We start from the raw sequence: 20,026 nt of genomic DNA, 5'->3' as shown, positions 1-20,026 counted from the left end.
TTTTTACCTCTGGGTTCTATCCATACTTAATTCCTTGACTCCATGACCATAAATCCCTCAATTTCTTCCTTGCAATCTTCTCTGCTCTCTTCACTGCCTGCCCTATTCTAACCTCAAGGTTCTCCCACTAGTTCAATCTCTAGCTCAGCATGTATCCAACTGGTGGGCCTGAGAGTTAGAAGCATCTCACAGGTCTCTCCAGGGATAGAAGCTGCCTCTGTGGGAAGAGTGGGCAGGGGAAGAGATTTGAGGACTGAAAGTCTAGTAGGGAGGGATGTTCATTTGCTCCAATACCATTTGTTGAAAAGACTACCTTGCCAAAGCCTATAATTCCAGTGACTTGGGAGACTGATGCAGGAGGTTCACAAGTTTGAGGCCAGCCTCAGCAACTTAGCAAGACCCTGTCTCAAAATAAAAAATAAAAAAGACTAGGGATACAGCTTAATGATAAAGCACCTGTGCATTCAATTCCTAGTGCCAGAAAGGAAGATGGAAAAAAGGAAGGAAAAGAGAGGAAATGTTTACAGCAGTTCTCTCATAATCACACAAAATGGAAAGAGATGAGATGTCCTTAAATTGGTAAATAGATAATCAAGCTGTGCAACATCCTAGAATATAAAGAGAAATAAACTATTGATACATTCAACAACATAGATGGATTTCAAAGGAATTATGCTGAATTTAAGAGTTAACAGTCTTGAAAATGTTTACAGTGTGCAATTCTATCTGTGCAACATTTCAAAAAGAAAAAAATACAGTGAAGGAAAACACATCAGTGGTTGCCAGGCAACAGAGGCAGGAGGATGGAATGACTAAAAAGAGACAACAAAGGAGATTTTTGAGGCCAAGTAATTGTTGTGTTCTGATTGTGGTAGTGGTTACCACACATGTTAAAATTCATATACTTGTATACCAGACAGTTTTACTATATGATAATTTTTAAAAATGAAAAAAAGGAAGAGTCAACTTGGAGAAAGAGAACTTGGAGTCATGCATAAAACCACACACTCTCAGAATCAACAGACCTGGTTTTGGTTTTCTTTCTTCTATTCTTGGTTTTACCTCTTTTTTTTTTTTTTTTTTTTTTTTTTTTTTTTTTTTTTGGTACTGGGAATGGAATCCAGGGATGCTTTACCACTAAGCTACATTCTCAGTCTCTTTATTTTTTTAACTTAATTTTTATTTTGAGAAAAGTTCTCACTAAGGCTGAGGCTGGCCTCAAACTTGCAATCCTCCTGCCTCAACCTCCCAAATCACTAGCATTATAGGCATTGGCAAGGTAGTCTTTTCAACAAATGGTGTTGGAGCAAATGAACATCCCTCCCTACCAGACTTTCAGCCCTCAAATCTTCCTTCCCCTGCCCACTCTTCCCACAGAGGCAGCTCTCTATCCCTGGAGATACCTGTGAGATGCTTCTAACTCCCAAGTCCCTGGTATCACAGGCATGCGCTATCATACCTGACCATTGTTTTACTCGTCTTTATGATGAAGATTTTTTCAGTCAGATCACAAAAGGCCATTCCCAGATAGATGTTTCCTGATTCCACAGTTCTACAGACAGAATCACATGTATATCCAGTCACGTGTGCGCGCACACATTCCCATGGAGATTGTGTCCCTATGTTGTACGATCCCAGGTCTCCTGGTTTGGTGGTGTCTGTGGGAGAGGAAGGGGAGGTGTATTAATCAGGGTTCTCTAGAGGAATAGAATCAACAGGAAGTATGATTATAAAAAGGGAATTTATTTGACTGGCTTACATGACCAGAAGCTAGATAGTTCACAATGGCCCTCTGCAGGCTAGAGAGCTGGAAGAAACAGAAGCTGCGCAGTCCAAGAGGCAGAAGTCCCAGAACAAGAAGGATCAACAGTGCTACCCGAGTCTAAGACCAAGACTTCTGAAAACTACCTGGAGAATCACTGGCAGAGTCTTCTTTGGAAGAATGAAGAAGCAAAAGTCTGATATCCTCAGACAATCAAAGCAGCAGTCAAGAACCCTTTCAAGAAGAGCCGAGTTTGCATCTGCATCTGTTTCCTGTTCTTCCCACTTTTATTCCATCCTATTGGGCGGTGCCTCCCATACTTAAGGAGGGTCTCTACTTCAGTTCACTATCACACATGCCAATCATTCCTAGACAGGCCCTCATTGACACATCCAGAAGCCTCTTAATCATAGGCATCTCTTAATCCAAGCAAGTTGACAATTCAAATTAACCCTTACAGGAGGTGAAGAAGAAAGACTGCCTTCCTGATCTGAAGCAAGGCCTAGTCCTTCACTTCTTTAGACATGTCTCCAATAAAGCCAAGGGAATTCCTGATCCCCCTTCTGCACTTTCTCATTGCTGCTCTGATCTCACCTCCACATCAGACTCTCCCTCAGTGAGCTTTGAGCCAAATCAAACTCCCTATGGGCTCTGGGGGACTGGAAAGAACTACAGGCCCTGAGGGAGGTTAGTTGCCAACACTGACTCAGAGGCTATCTAAAGTCGACTGAGGAAAATCTGCTCTGACAGTGTATTTGAAATCTGCTAGAGTGATCAAGTCCTCTAAAGTGGCTTTGTGTTGAGATGAGCACTCTGAACTAAACCTATCTCAATGATGTGACTTTTATAGAAATGACTAATCCTATATAATTAGAAATTCCATACCACTGCCCAACACTGGTAAAAAGTAGGTGGACCCTCAATTGGAAAGTCATAAGCATAAGGGGACTTTGGGATTATCAAGCCTCTCCCCCTGGATTAGGAGTCGTAGTCTAGGGAACTATATGGCCTTGCCTTAGGAGCACAGGGAACTGATAGTAGGGCTAGAATTAAACCAGGGAACCTGGCCTAATTATCCACATCATGCAGACTCAGAAGGTGGAAGGGGAAGGAAACAGACCCTGGGTTTAGGCCCTTCCCAAGTTTGTAGCAAGAAAAAACTAGAGAATGAAATATGGGTGTTATGAGCTTTAAAATACAGGCCCTATGCTTACTAGTACAACAAGCTCTATCCATTCAAATTGACCACTCATTTATTGTTAATTATGAAGACAATCATGGACTAATTAGCATGGGAATCTAATACTGCTCTAAAGAATAAAGTGTATTTTATTTATAACAAGGGAATGGAAGGAAGCTAAATCTGAAGGGAAAAGGCTCTACACTTCCACAAAAGAAACCCCAAATATATCAAAACATATTGAATGATTTGCAGAGGAACTATGCAATTTGTCCCCTAGGAAGCAGTTACTAAGAAACAGTTTTAAGATATTTAGAAGTGTACCTGTGGCTAGTCTTAGCGTTAGGGAGGTACACCTTCATTCTGTACCTTCTATTTAGGACCTCCATCATGAGTCATGCATTATGCATGCATTATGCTTGTGACAAGAGCTGTGTCACCTGTGATACCTCTATGTCACTGAAAGTGGAGGGACAAAACAGCACCAGAGAATGAGGGAGGGATGAACTCCCTTTTATAATAAATCCACTCCATGATATGACATTAATCCATTCATCAGAGCAGAACCCCCATGACCTACTCATCTCCTAAAGGTCCCACCTTTTGACACTGTTGCACTGGGGATTCAGTTTCCAACATGTGTACTTTGGGGGGCACATTCAAATAGCTCCTGTTCACTGAAAATGCAGAATTACAAAAGTTTATTTGGTTTGAAGAATCTTTTGGAAAAATCACACTGTTCTCAGAAGACTTTTTTTTTTTTTTTTTAAGATTCAAGATATTTTATTAGTAGCTACTACAAAGAGTAAGACAGCTCAATTGGATTACCAAGTACAAAATCAACATACAAAAATCAGTAGTTTACATATATTCAAACAATCTTGTGGAAGATTTAATGGAAGAAAAGATTTCCTATATAACAGTAACAAAAAATATATTAATATGTTTGTCAGTAAAAATGTGAGACCTATTAAAAACATAAATTAAAATACCACTGAAGGCAAAAAATAGCCTTTCTGCAAATAAAAGTACCATATTATTGTGTAAATAAATTTGTAAATTTAACAAAATCTCAATGAGAATTTAACAGTTTTAAGCTACATCACCTGATGCTAAATTTGGTGAAAAAAATAAATAGAAGTGGGACCAGCACTAAAACACATGAAGGCATTTTTAAAAACCTAAATAATTTAAGAGTATCATACTGGTCTATTAGCAAAGCAGAATGCCCAGATGTAAGCACACTCAGATACATATAAAAATTGAAAGTATAAAGAGGACATCATCTCAAATCCCTGGGAAAAAGAAGTAGTCAATAAATGTTATAGGGATAAATAAAGTAATATCCCTGCCTTACCTCATATACCATGATAAATTCCATATGTACCAAAGATATTTTTTTAAATAACACAACCATTAAATAATAATAAGAAAACTTGAAAATTTTTTCTTTACAAATCTGGAGTTAGCAAGAACTATCTAACCTTTCATGATTCAAAATTCCCAAGTCATAAATGATTTCACTGATATTTTTTGTCACATAAAAATCAATTTTTTTATGGAAAGAAGCATCATAAACAAGCTTTTTTAAAAAGATAACTAAAGGAGATATTTACAGCTCATATCACAAGGAGCCATCCTTCTGTCATGTAAATTGACAAAATCATAACCCTTTCAAAACAGAAAAGACAATAAAATTTGCTATTAATAAACAACAAGATAGTTAACTTCACTCATTAAAAAAGAGAAATGTAAATTAAAACTGTGGATGAAAGATCGTTTTCTTCCTCTCCATTGGCAAAAATCCAAAGTTAGCTAGCATACTCTATTGGTGGGACGCTGGAAGGAAAAGCATTTTCTCATGCATTCTGACAACAGTGTGTTAAGCCACCCAGAACTCAGAAGACTCTTCTGGCTTCAGGCAGATACCATTATTAACATGTTAGTTCCTCAACTTTAAAATCAATCTACGTTGGTTAGTCTCCTGAAAGTGTGTGTGGGGGGGGTGCTCCTCTATTCATGGAGTGGTAATTGTCTCCCACTGATCAGGGACCTCATTTTTCCATGGACAACTGAGTTATTTCTCTTTGTGGTTGTGCCTGGCCCTCTGCATGATAGGATTCAGTCTCTCCTCCCTGCATCCTCCTGTTCAGGAATTTTCCTGTCCCATGGGTCCCCTGGCTGCACATTCTGTACCTGGATCACCATCTTCACCTATCATTTCATTCCCCAGAAGGAGCCCCCAACTTTCTCTAGCTGGGAAGGTATGGGGAACCTGGAAAGCAGAGTTAGTGAAGGTGTAAATATGTATGTAGCAAAAACCCAAGTGTTCTTAAAAACTCCACTGAAACATTCTCTTAGGACTAAAGGAAAGCAGGAGCTGGAAACCAGGTCGAGATGAATTTAAGAAAAAAAATTGATTAAAGGAAACATATTTAGAAACTTGAAATTTCCTTTTCCTCCCCAATTCTCATTCATAACAATTGAGATTCTCCACTACCCCACTACATGCCGGCAGGTCTCCTTCCTCTTTCAGAGACTTTAGGGCTAAGGGTTCACAAGAAAACCACAGTCACTCCCAACATCTACAAGTGTAGCATAAAACGGAAATGACACAACTGGCGCCTTTAGTTCTATGACCCTGTCTAATGTCAGATGCAACAGTAAATAGAGAAGTAAATGTGATGATTAAGAGAAGACAGAAGCTTAGTCTAGTCCTTTTAATGGCTCTCAGGGACCATTGCCAAGAACCATGAGGGTCAATTCACAGGCCAAGTATACTAGAAATCTGTAGAAGAGGTACCACAGCATTTAGCAAAGTTCATGTCAGTTTCTTCCTCAATTAGACTCCAGAAGCAGAAAGAATAATGCCAGGGAGGCCAGGAACCTGGATTCCAATCCTAGCTGTGCCACTAGCAGTGAGCCATAAACAAATCCCTTAAAAAGTCAGGGTCACGTTAGGTCAGGGATGGCCAGTGTGTAGTATGTACATGACAACTTCTCTCGTGCCTCCAGTAGAGACTGTGGTTCAACTATAGTCCAGTTTAGAATATTTTTCTACAGCATTTCAGTCAGGCACTTCCAATTAGGGTTGGTTCACAAGCTGAAATAATTGTTATCCTTCAACTTCAAGACTTTCAAAGTCCCTTCCATTTCTATAGTTTAAGGTTCTGTCTTTTCAGGTAAGAGAATCATTTTTCTGACTCAGTAATGGCTCTCTCAACAAAAACATAAATGAAAACTTTAGGATGATAATTTCATAGACTCCTCCTCCCCACCCTGAGGTTAAGCAAAGTCTTCCTTCCATCACACTCTCCTTCCTTCTGTGCCAGAGAATTACAATATTTGAGCTTGATCCTCTGTCTGTCACCCAGCATGAGAGTGTCCCAGGCTGTAACTCCCTTTCATTTAAAACAGTCCACACTTACAAGTTTTACACTTGGCATCAAGGAATCTACAAGGAAAGGAATTTTCCCGGGCCACTGAAATCCAAGAGTCAGAAGGGAAGGTATTTAACTACTCTATTTGCTTCTCACCAGTCAGATTTAGTTCTTAGCTCCCGCTGAAAAGTAACCACAGAAACAGTCCCTGGATAAAATACTTCAGAAATCAGGTGGTTTTGCAACTATGTTTTATTGGAAGAAGCAGTGAAGGAGTTAACATGGGGCCACAAACCACTCCTCACCCCCAGAGTCATGCAGGAATAAGACAGCAGAGAGAAGCAACCAAGTGTTGGATGGAAGCCCAAACTGGAGTTATTTCTTTTAGGACAAGGAAGGAAGAAGGGAGAGGCAAGAACCATGAGGTGGTGGGGAGGGGGACATCCCACTGCTCTGTCTTAAGTGGACTCCTCCACAGAAGCATCGAAGTGGACGGGGACATATGGGTTCCCTTCACAGGCCACGATGATGTGTCTCTCTTTCTGGCTGGTCTTGTATGCACAGTTGGGGTACTTGGAGCCGCGTGTCAGGCGGCAGTCTGTGATGTGCATGTTGGATCTGCTCTGGTAGCAGTTGGTCTGCCCATTCTTGCACGAGACATTTTCCTGGGTGCAGACCGCCTGGACATCTACCAGGGACTCATGCACAAAGGTATTCACCGGTTTGCAGTGGCCCTTTGTCATGTTCCGGCGCCTCATCATTTCGTTGCAGTAGGTGGGGCTGATGCCGGAGGAACCGCTGGAGTCCATGTGCTGCCGCTGGAACTTGTTGGCCGCGGATTCCTTGCCCAGGGTAGGCGGGACCCACTCCAGCACCAGCAGCACCAGGACTAACAGTGGGAACAGGACGAGGGACTTCTCTAGAGCCATGGTGGCCTCACTGCCTGAGAGAGCCTACCTGGAAAAGGAGAAAGAGCACGACCTCAGAAAGAGACCCCTAGCTCTCCCCTGCTGCTGTCCTGGTGCAGTTTCCTTCTCAGGTCCCACAGAAAGACATTCCTTTTCCTGAGAGATTCTCCACATGATGAGGCACTCATACACACACACACACACACACACACACACACACACACACACACACACACCTTCTCCAAGTGTGTTTTACTCCCACTCACTAGAGAGAGGCCATCCTTTCCTCTGCATGGTGATCTATGATGCCGCCCCAAATCCTGGCAGTACTGTTTGAATACAATAGTTTCTTTCATCTAAAATACATCTGAAAAATGAAATATGTTTGTACCCCGAGCTCAAGTGGCTCATCAGAAAATCATTTTTTAATAAACCATGAGCCAAATTATATTCCTGCATTATCACGTGACATCCAGGAACATGACTGACAGAGGCTTGTTGTCTTGTAACACAAGGGAAACTCAGTCCTGTGCCTGACACTGGCGTCATAAAGGGATTCCATTGTATTCCAACAAGAGATGCTTACCTCCCCCAACTTGGGGGGGTCCTTCTTTTCCAGCCTAATGTGTTCTTTGCACCTGCCTGCTCCTGCAGTCCCCTCCCCAAACTCCACTGGTCCCCTCTGCCCCAGCTAATATTTGTCTGGCCCAAGTTTTTTGATTGCTAGTGTCAGCCCAAGCATTCTCAGTGCAAGCATCACCCATCTTGGCCCCCTCCTCTCTGACCCTCAAGCAGAAGCATATCCTGAGACCACCTCTTAGGCCACTTACCTGATCTCCAAGTTGGGTTCCCTGATAGAGTGGAAGGCCAGTTTCTGCAATCACCCAGTCCCTGGGCAACCAACCTTATATAGATTGCAAAAGGGTTTGGCTTCCAAGAAAAGTGGGAGGAGCATCTTGGGTCTCGTTCAGATAAAAACAAGGACATTGTGAAGAAAAGCTGAGGAACCACCCAGACCAACCCCTTTCCAGGATTGCTGTGGAGTGAATCTTTGCAAGAGACCCTTTCTACTATGTGAACCTCATCTGTCTGCTGATTCACAATGAGCAACAGAAACAGCCACTATAGCACTGGCACCCAAACCCTGCACACCCCAACAAAGTTCTTGTGACATCCTTGCCTGACATTTTTACCAAATAGTCCTTTTGTTAATAACCTGTTACTGCAGGGCTGGGATGTAGCTCCGTGGCAGAGCACTTGCCTAGCATGTGTGAGACTCTGGGTGCAATTCCAGCAGTTGGAGTTAACAAAGGGCACATAAGATGACCATGGAAGAGGGAAGCCCTCTTGCCCCAGAGTCCTGAAACTACTTTGTCAGAATTCCACATTTCTCAACAGTATCTTTCCTGGGAGGAAAGTGGGACAGAACCAGCTATCTGCTCCCAGTTAGAAGAATTCTAAATCTGGGGAAGAAAGGGAGAGGTTCCTAAAAAGAGAGAAGTCCTCTAGATGAGCTCACCCAGTTCTGGCCACTGCCCACCACTCTCCACCCTGCTCTGGGGCATTGATGATACTTGCCAGTCCATAACCACAAGGACCACTGATCCTGCAGGTGAGAGTTGAGTCCAGTTAGAATTTGTTCATTCATTCCTTAAACAGTGGGTACAGAGATAAACGAGGCTCAGGTCTTGTCAAAAGGTGCCATACGGTATGATCAGTCAGATGAACCCTGATATGGATGGAATAAGGGTGAGCCTGATGCACATAGAAGCCAATATTCTAGCACTGTTTTTTGCAAAAAAAAAAAAAAAAAAAAAACTTTATTGTGCAGTTATCATGCCTCAAGAATCACATATTTCTTCCACATGTTTCTTTCTGGGGGAAGTTAATTGTGTTCTCTGGGGAATTTTGAGCTTGTGACATCAAAAAGTCATTGATCAGATAAGCTGGTTTCTTCTGCATATGTTCATTCTTAAAAAGTAGGTTCCTGAAAAACAACTTAAGCACTTCATTATTCAAGGAATTTTTGTTCAGGTGTATTCAGCCCTTAGCTGATTTCAGTTGCACCAAGACACTGGCAGAGTTGCACAAAAGTGGCCATTCTTTTTTTTTTTTTTCCTTAACACTTCTGAAGCCTTTACAAAAGCTTTAAAAACAAATAATACCCTCTGTTTTGCAAATAATGTTTTGTTTAAAAAGGACCACCCAGTTACAGCATTGTAATATCATGAATAAAGAATGTACAAGGGAAACAAACAAATGTGTCTAACGTTTGAAGATTTGCTAATATTACTGATTGAATTGTAGATAATGCATTATAACCCATAGTCCATCACTTTAGGGTAGAATTAATGATTACCAAAAGGTCTTCCTACACATGTTCTTGTCTGGTCACACACACATTCTGCATGGCTAAATATTTCACAGTTTCTTTTGTCAATATATATAAAATAGACTGCTAAGATATACACAAAAAAAATAAACAAGCATTACACTTCTTAGGTAATTTTATTGGCTATATATATATAGCCAATAATATATATATATAGCCTATATATATACATATTGCATTTTGTTGTTTTGCCCCAGATCTCTCCAGTATTTCTTTGTAGCAACTATGAAAGCACAATTTTTGTCTTTTAATTTGATACAAAATATACCTAAAGACTTGTTATCTTTGGATTTCAGTGAAATTGATTTGTATAATCAACAAATCAAGAGCATCATAAGTATGGTTACAAAATAAAAAGGGTTACCAGTGATGAAATAAAAAGCAGATCAAGGGAAGTGTGCTGTCATAAAACAAGTGTAACCTCGATCTCTTAAATGCCAGTTTCCTGGCAGATACTAAATATCCAATCATAAGGGGTTTTTTTCCCTGAAGAGTGTAAAGCTGGTTTGAAAACTCTTCAGTCACAGAGCAGCCTACATATGCCAATTAGACACCAACAGACACTAGAAGTGCTTGGAAGATTAAACAGTACATACAGAAACAGTAGTTATTAAGCTCCTCAGTAGTTTGTTGTTGTTAGTCTTGCTGAATTGACAATTTGCATAACACCTGTGCAATTATATTCTGTAGGTCCAAAACAAATACTGTAGAAAACTGGCAGATGGTCGTTTTTCTAGCTAAGAGCAAGAAAAATCACAATTTCTGATAAAGCAGAGAATTGGAATCACTCTCTAAAGTGCACAATTGATGATCCACAATCTCAAACAGCTAAAACTCCTGCAGAATGGAAGGGAGAGACACCAAACAGGGAAATAAATTACAGTCAGTGATAGTTAATTTAGGAAAGGGGCCCGTGGACAAGCTCAAGTAGGTGAAGTTTACCAAGTTTCCAAAAGTGGCCATTCTTTAGGCACCTTCCCACTACCAAAATAATTTCAGGAAGTTGGCCAGCAAGATCTCAGAACCACAGATATAAACAGACCCTCTGCAACTCCTATAAAATCTCCTCAACAGCCTCCTTCCTAGGCATCCCTAAACTACAAGAAACCATGTAACTTATTTCTGCATGACAATATAACAAGCCCTCAAAGTTTTAATTCAACTTCATGAGGAACCATCAAAACCACTATTAACCTAAAAGGCTAGTTGTGAGAACAAAGAGTTTATTTCAGCCAAAATGAGGATGGCCATCGGAAAGATCAGAATAAGTTGATCAGAATAAGTGCCCCTAAAATGGTGTCCAAGGGGTCTGGCATTTTATGGATTTTTTTTAAAGGACAAGAAGGAGCCTAGAGAAAACTCGTTGTTATAAGGTTGGGTGTGTGGCTCTGGGTTCAATTCCCAGGACTGGAAAAAGGAAAAAAGAAAAAAAGAAATAAAAGCCTGTTAATTTCTCCTTCTCACATTACTATTTACAGTTTCCATGGTCTGAATCCACCACTCTCCTGCCCCTACCAGAAAAAGGGGAATCTCATGATAGTCTTACCTCAGTTAGGGAACATCCTCTATCCTAATCAGATTTGTTAGCGACTCTGATGAGAACCCTGAACTAATATTATTTGTTGATGGATGGGACCTCAAAATTGAAACCTGAGGTTATTACAGGGAGAAGAAAAGATCTTCTTTTTCTGCCCTCCTATATTTTAAGATTGCTACCCTGCAAATTATACTAACAAAAGACAGGTTAAACAGGAGGTGTACAAATTTTATTTATTAATATTTTTACACAAACATGAAAATCCTCTTAAGAAATGAAGACCAAAGATGCAGTTAACCTGAGAAATTATGTACACTTCAACAAAGAAAACTGGGTTGAAGTGAGAAGACACACTTTCCACTGGGGAGGTTGGGGAATGGGAAGATGACTAGGAAATGCATGGTAGATGGTTGTTTAGTAAGATCTATTATGCAAACTCAAGTTGGTTGCCTTTTTCATCTCTCTATTGATAAAGAGTCTCCTATGAACTAGAAAAAGCAATCATGAAATTAATTTGGAGAAATAGTAGACCCAGAATAGCCAAAGCAATCCATAGCAAGAAGAGTGAAGTAGGGGGCATCAAAATACCAGACCTGAAACTATACTACTGAGCCATAGTAACAAAAATGGCATGATATTGGCACCAAAACAGACACATAGACTATTTGGTACAGAATAGAAGACACAGAGACAAACCTACATAAATACAATTATCTCATATTAGACAAAGGCACCAAAAACATTCAGTGGAGAAAAAAATAGCCTCTTCAACAAATGGTGCTGGGAAAACTGGAAATCCACATGTAGCAAAATGAAATTAAATCCCTATCTCTTACCATGCAATAAATTCAACTCAAAGTGCATCAAGGACTTAGGCATTAGAACAGAGATTCTGTGCCTAACAGAAGAAAAAGCCCAAATCTTCACCATATTGGCTTAGGACCTGACTTCCTTAACAAGACTTGTAAACCACAAGAAATAAAATAAAAAATTGATAAATAGGATGGATTCAAACTAAAAAGTTTCTTCTCAGCAAAGGAATCAATCAATAACATGAAGAGAGAGGTTACAGATTGGGAAAAAATCTTTACCACATGCACCTCAGACAGAGCATTCATCTCCAGGATACATAAAGAACTCAAAAAACTTAGCACCCCCCCAAAAAAATAACCCACTCAATAAATGGGTTAAGGAAATGAACAGACACTTCACAGAAGAAGAAATACAATCAACAAATATATGAAAAAATATTTAACATCTCTAGCAATTAGAGAAATGTAAATCAAAACTACTCTAAGATTTCATCTCAATTCAGTCAGAATGGCAATTATAAAAAATACAAGCAATAATAAATATTGGTGAGGATGTAGGGGAAAGGCACACTCATACATTGCTGGTGGAACTGCAAATTGGTGCAACCATTATGGAAAGCAGTATGGAGATTCCTCAGAAAACTTGGAATGGAACCATCATTAGACCTAACCGTCCCACTCCTTGGTTTACACAAAGGACTTAAAATCAGCATACTGCAGTGACAGTCACATCAATGTTTGTAGCAGCTCAATTCACAATAACCAAACTATGAAACCAACCTAGATGCCCTTCAATAGATGAACGGATAAAGAAAATGTGGTATACATACACATGGAATATTACTCAGATTTAAAGAAGAATGAAATTATGGCACTCACAGATAAATTGATGGAGCTGAAGAATATCATGCTAAGTGAAATAAGCCAATCCCAGAAAAACAAGGGCAGAATATTTTCTCTGATTTGCACATGCTAATTCATGATGAGGGATTGGGGGCTAGGGAAGAATAGAGGTACTTTGGGTCAGACAGAGGAGAGTAAAGGGAGGGGAGGCAATCTGGGAGTAGGAAGGATAGAATGAATCAGACATTATTACCTATGTGTATATGTGATTATACAACTGGTGTGGCTCTACATCATGTACAACTAGAAGAGTGAGAAGTTGTACTCCATTTATGTATGATGTGTCAAAATGCATTCTACTGTCATGTATAACTAATTAGAACAAATTTAAAAAATAAAATAAAATAAAATCTTTATAGCAAAAAACTTAAAAAAAGAAATTCCAAATTAAATATGCTATTTGTGGTGGTTATATCATAAGGATGTTATGATTTTAATCTTTTTCCATATTTATATAAAAAGCAAAATATCTTTAATACTTTATTTGATACCCTCCATATGCTAGTCATGATTAATGTTGGTATGTATAAATTGTTTATTTTGCATATAAGTTCACAGAAGCAATAAGGAATACTTACAAGATTTAGTTACTCAAACATAGCTCTCTCTTAGACAGAAAGTACTATTTGTGGCACTATTGTAATCATCCCTCTTGGCTCATATATACAGTTTTCAAGGCAGAATGTAAGGTCACTTTGAGACATATCCAAAAGGATTAACAAGTGAAAGATGAATTGAAAAATTATTCAATCATTCAGTATTAAAAGTGCCTGATTCAAGCTGTCAGTTGTTTAAGTGTGGGACTTTATGCAATGTAAAATTACTCACATAGGATTTTGATTTTACAAAAGAGAACAACAAAAGGAGAAAAATCAATTGAAAATAATAAAAGGGTTCTTTTGGTACAATGCAAAACAAAAGTCTCCTATCATTAAGTCCTCCTCTTCCTGGTACAGAAAATGGAGACATCATTGCAAATGGAAATTTCCATTATAAATTTAAATTCCTCCTATGAAAGAGCAATATGTGCCCTGTTTTTAGAACTTTTCTTATGTTTGCTGTTTCCCAAAATAATTGACTCATATTATTGAGCCTGCAATATTCTAATCCCCTACATTATCAAGTAGGATGTGCTGCCACTATCCTAGACTCTCCTTCAGAATATAGCCCACTACCTGAGATAAAATCAGCTCAGACTGCAAAATTTGTTGCATTTACACAGCTTATCAACTAGATAAAGACCAGAGAGCCAATATACATATGAAAGCAAGTATGTCTTTGGGGTAGTATATGACCTTGGGATGCTTTGGAAACAAGCATCAGAAATAAACAGCACGTTAAAGAACTTCCAGGTGACCATTCCAAAATGGAGGTACATGCAAAATAGATAATATAGAAGCTTAAGGAAAGGCCCCAGTAGATCATTATGCCAAATGCCACACTGCTTTAACCAAGATTATGATTCTAAATCCTCAAAGGATAAATCTCTGGAGGGATTCAGAAGCCATTATAAAAAATCAACATTTAGTCCCTGATTTTGTAAAAATAGAAGATTTGGTTGTACTCTTCATTCAAATAATCCCCTCAATAGCAGCTGCTTAGTTACACCAGATGATTTCATGTGGTGAAATCATCAATTATTTAAGGGGTTCAGAACACATCGCTCCACCCAGGTGTGGTGGCACACACGTGTAATTCCAGTGACTCAGGAGACAAGCAGGAGGATCGCAAGTGCAAGGGCAGCCTCAACAACTTAGCAAGATGCTATCTCAAAAGATTAAAAGGACTGAGAATATAGCTCAGTGGTAGAGCAAGCACTCTGGGTTTAATTCCCAGTACCAACAAAACAAAACCCATCACCCCAAAACATGCCACTCTAGCATATTAGTTATGTTGAGTTAAAAGCAACTGAAAACCAGCAGATACAAGAAGGTACTGTGACCTTCCTAAAAGGAGATAAAATCCCTACACAAAAGGTATCTCCCTGCATTTGGAGGAAGGAAAACATTTTTCTAACCAGAGACGATGGAAGAACTGATGCTGAGAGAAATCTGTACAAACCAATCTTGTTAAACCAGCCCTATCTTCTTCTCCATGATTAACTGCTCTAGCCCATACCCCTTTGTTTGACTAATCTTTGTCAAACTTAGGGTATGCAGATCCAACTCAAACAACTTCTTTTCCTTCTCCTTCTTCTTCTTGGTGCTGGGGATTGAACCCAACTTCTTGCACATGCTAGGCAAGTGCTCTATCACTAAGCTATACCCACCCTGACCCATGTGCCCCTCAAACTGCTTCTTTGGTCTTCATTTCCTTAAGAAGGCTCTCATGTCATGTAAAACTTACATTAAATAAATTTACATGTTTTTCCTCTTAGTAATTTCTTTTGTTACAAAACAATTGAGTAAGAAATTTTTCCTCCCCTACATTTTTTAAATTTCTCCATGAAATACTCATCATGGAATAGACAAATTGACTACATTCTTAAATCAACATTGGTGGGAAAACTTTGAAAAAACAACGCAGGCTATTTTTTGGTCATGTGTCAACTGTCAAAAATATAATCCTGAAAAAACTGTAAAAGTTGGAGATGTCCAGGAACACTTCTCAAGGACTACCTCCGGATACCTCCCGTCACTTACCCAGCTTCTACCTTTGTGATATTTGAATATGACTTTGGTATTGTATGTATGTGAGTGTGAGTTGAAGAATTTCCTTGCCAAAAAGTTACAGCCCTTACAGTCACTAAAAGGTCACTTAATTTTGCGTTTTCAACCTGGGACGTTCCTGCTTTTATATTAAGTGATCTAGGTACACACTTTAAGGGAACCATTTTGAAAAAATTTTTACTCAAAAACTATGCTATCCTTACAATGCACAATTTTTTGGAAAGGCTGAAAGGACCAATTGCATCCTTAAATTAAAATCAACAAAAACTTTCAGAAACTCTTGAACTCCTTGCCCAAAGGTACTCCTACAATCCTTTATTGTCACATTGACCTTCTTGGGGACTCATAGGTTTATACCCCTGCTTACTGAGGAATGTCTATTCATGGAAGGTCCATGCATTTAATGATTTTACCTCCACATTCTATCCTCCTGCGTGCAGGCATAGCAAAACATTGCAAGGGATATCACATACTATATACTAAGTTCTTTCACCAATAGGTTAAGCCACCTTCCCACATCTTCCTGAACAATTTCTTCATGCTCATTAGAAGGGACCTTGTGAAATGCTGTTAGCAACAAATCTCTAGAGAGATAATCCTTGGGTTCATTATTGACACCAATGAGGCAATTCAGAATTCCACAAATTGGAAGGCCATTCCAATTGTGTCTATGCCATTAGTAACACTTCTTGTGGTACTCAGATCAAGAAAACACTCAAGATTTTTAAAAAGACTATACTTTGCCTTAAAACAACTCTTTGGATCTGTAAGCTTGATTCTCATGATTTATTCCCTTAGCCTGAGTTGGACAATTGAGACTCGTGGTTTTGAAACATCTCAGAATGACTACTAATTTTTCTTAATTTTGTGATAGTGATCATGATGCTGTTCTGTAGCATTTTTAAAATTTCCAGAATTTTAAAAGTTTCTGTGCAGTCATTCTCTCATCACATAATTGACATAAGGATACAAAAAGAAAAGATTAAAAAAAGATCTTGCAAATCAGTCAACTATGAAGATGACTGAACAATTTCCAAGCAGTGAAGATGTGGAATTCCAGTTTTCCCCAAGTAGGTCAACCTCTTAGGAGTAAGGGAATGACCAAAAGGGGGGAACTGAGAGACTAACTATATAAATGGACAATAGTCAGACCATTTATGCAGATAAATCTCTGATCCATAATCTACAAGTCCAAGAAACCAATTCACTATGTACAGCAAGACAACAATCCCTGTAGCAATTGGTCCAAAACAGCTAGGATTTGATTAATAATTGAAAATTTCCCTAATTTTCTCCCCCTTCCCCAACTACCAACAAAGAGAAAGCCAAATTTGAATCCCTAATCAATCACATAGAATGCACTGCTGCTCATTAACCTGCCTACAACTCCCCCACGCTAACAGTCTCCAGTCAGAGAACACCTAGAGCCTTCCCTTTTTCTACTCTGGAGCTCTCCCACCTCCCTGCCTTCCTTTGAGTCTCTGTCAAATGCAAGCGATGATGGATGATGAAGAGTACTTCTTCCTCCACCTTTGACTCTCCCTCCTCTGCAGAAAGCTCAGCCATGACTTGCAACGTCCTCTTCCCTGATTCTTCTGCACTCGGGCTACCTCCTGGCTAAAATTGACCCACCACAAGGAGCAGATGTGGACAATAGGCTGCAGGAGAGAGAGGTGAGTCTGGAAATTGACTCTTCCTCTTTTCTCCCTCTCATTGGCCTCAGACACTAAAAGAATTTGGGCCAGGTAGTTAAAAGTTGATTCTCAGTCACGCGTGAAAAAGTACTTCTGAATCTGAGGGCATTTGGAGACATGTGAAGAGCAAAGAAGCCACTTCAGCAGAGCTGTGCTTTATCTTCAGGTCTCAGTCTCTCCTTCCTGAACTTCTTCCCCTCATCTCTTCCACACATCTGCACACAAGCTCCTACCCCTCCTAGCCCACTAGTGTAGTGTTCTCTCTCTTTCTCTCCTCTCTTCTTCTTCTTAAGAATCCAGAACTACCTAGAATGCAGAACAAAATGTTTCATTTCTGGTTATTATCTCACTCAGTGAAGACGGACTGTTTTCTTTGGAAGAGAGGGAAGCATTTCCTGTCTCCCTGAAATCTCTCTAAGGAGACTATTGATGAGTCTGAATGTGACAGGAAGGGGAGAGGGGGGACATCCAGTTGCAGGCAGGTGAGAAACAAGGAGGTGGAGTCCATTGTGTTCCAGAGGGTGACCAACTACAAAGAGCAAGAAGCACAAGTCTATGCTGGTTATCATTCCTCTTGATTTTTCCTCTAAGACTTCGCACAGCAAGGAGGAAAAGGAAAAGGCTTGACAACAGAGTTCCTAGTTGAGATCAGTCAGGCACAGGCTCTGCTTTCCCAGAGGGTGGCCCTGACTGGCCTGTGAGCCCAGCAGGTGCAGTCAACAATCCAGCTCCAGAACACACAGAACAAGACAGCACCCGCCCTTGGCACCGCCACACCAGGTTTCTGACACTATCAGTTTTCCTCAGTCCCAAGAACAGGACTCATTCTCTGTGTGTCCTTTCCCACCTCTGTACCAACTCAGGGTCTTCTTAAATGGAGAGCAGATACTGCCCAGGGGTCTAAGGAAAGATAGAGTTTTGGTTGTCTGTGGTTCCTGGATTATAGAAGGACCTAGATATCTTACAGCCTAGTAGTTCATCGGTCTCTTGATTTCTTCCATTTTAGAAGAAACTTCCCTGTTTTCCCCCTCCCATATTCTCTCCAGTCCAGGCACAGGTGCCTCTCATCCCTTACCTCTGGGGTAGCTCACTTGCCCCACCTCCCAGACAACTTATCACTCAGATATAAATATTGACCAGGACTCCTATGTGAATGAAAACAGCTGTCAAGAGAAGGTAAGGCAGCTGAGGGACCTGGGAGCCTGGGCCACCTTGTCTTTCTCCCAAGACATAATTAAATCCAGGATTCTGAGAATTCTGGGCAACAAAAGCAACCCATAAAATTATAACACAAACCAGACTCTGGTACAAGGTACAGTAGAGGTGAGCACAAAGGTATAGGAAGCAATATGTGGAAAGGGGTGGGGGTGGAAGGAAATCAGAAAGACTTGAGAGCAAGGATATCACCTGGAGAAGGACTTTCAAGGATAAATACATTGTTATGGGAAAGGCAATTTGAACAGAAGAAAAACTAAAAAGAGAAGCAGAGGCACTGAGCAGAGAACTATGTGCCATGATGAGGCAGCGTAGATACACACACACACACACACACACACACACACACACACACACACACACACAAATGCAGAGAGAGAGAGAAAATTGAGGCCAAAGGAGAAGTGTCTTGAATGTCATGCAAAAGACTTTTAATTTCAGCATATAAAAGATATAGACATTTGTCTCTGAACTCGAGCAATGGAAGGCAACTTCTTCCACTCATCCCACTCTACACACAAAGAGACCAGGGCCAGAGCAGCTCAAGGTCAGACAGCACCTTGTCCACAGAAGTAGAAACCAGCCCAGGGACCTCAACTTCCACAGGCGATATGCTTTTGCCACCTGCCTGGTACTCCATGACAACTACTTCTGGAAGGTGCATTCAAAGAGCTGCATTCCTCATCCTGAAACTGACCTCTTCTAGTTCTGGGTATCTCTTCAGAGTTCTCCCACTAAGGGAATGAGTGCCTTGGTCCTGAAGTGAGAGAATCAGACCATGCACTACAGCATCCACTACACCTTGTCCTATCACTTCCTTGGCATAAACTTCTAGAAGCATTCAGAGAACATGGTATTTTGACAATGTTTAGGTCAATTTTCCTCAATGTAGGTTATAAACATTTCAATTTTAATAGATCAAGAGACCATTTTTTCCTCAGCTAAAAACAGTACATAATGTGTACTGTAAATCCCTGCCTAATCCTTTATCTGTGATTTCACAACATCTTACCCATACTCTATTATACCACTTTCCACATGCGATCAGAATTCTTTCCTCTAAATGTCCTCCATTATACTGTGTGCTTTTGAGAACAGAGACCATGTCTTAGTCATATTTATGTCACCTGATCTCATGCCATGTCCGCAGTAAATCTCCAGTAAATGCATCTTAAAAGAATTAACACCTTATCATAGAAGGCTAGGGAGTCATGGGAGAGACTGGCTAGAAACAGAGTTGTCAGCCTGATGCAGAATCAAAAGGTGACTGCAAGAAATGAACTATGTTTTAAGGAGGAGGAAGGTGTCATGATATTCACAAATAAGAACAAATAAAAAGAAAAAAGAACAAATGAAAAGTCCAATTCTCCAATAAAGGCAATAAAATATGTAGTGGTTACTACTGTTGAAGGGGTGAATTATCAGATGCAGAGAAGTGGTAAAGTAGATACAGCTCAGATAACAGAAAAGGTCAGAGGAAGAGTGAGTTTTTCCCCCAATTCTGCCACTTAAAATCCTCTGAGATTTTCAGTAAACTCCTTTGGAAGCTGTTTAAAAAATTTAAAAAAAAAAAA

General features: G+C 39.9%; 1 protein-coding gene across 1 annotated transcript; it reads right to left on the bottom strand.

Annotated features, from left to right (window-relative positions):
* Positions 1–6,717: 6,717 nt before the first annotated feature.
* LOC306654175 (ribonuclease pancreatic-like) lies at positions 6,718–8,191 on the bottom strand. The gene is made up of 2 exons (XM_079127484.1): positions 8,061–8,191; positions 6,718–7,279 (listed from the first exon to the last, which is right to left on the bottom strand). Exon 2 carries the CDS (start codon positions 7,249–7,251, stop codon positions 6,781–6,783), a length of 471 nt encoding a protein of 156 aa, XP_078983610.1. The 5' UTR covers positions 7,252–7,279; positions 8,061–8,191; the 3' UTR covers positions 6,718–6,780.
* Positions 8,192–20,026: the final 11,835 nt, after the last annotated feature.

Source organism: Sciurus vulgaris (assembly GCF_902686455.1).
Source record: "Sciurus vulgaris genome assembly, chromosome: 2".
NCBI lineage: Eukaryota > Metazoa > Chordata > Mammalia > Rodentia > Sciuridae > Sciurus > Sciurus vulgaris.
Note: the sequence above shows the minus strand (reverse complement) of the source record. Positions and strands in the feature narration are given on the sequence as shown.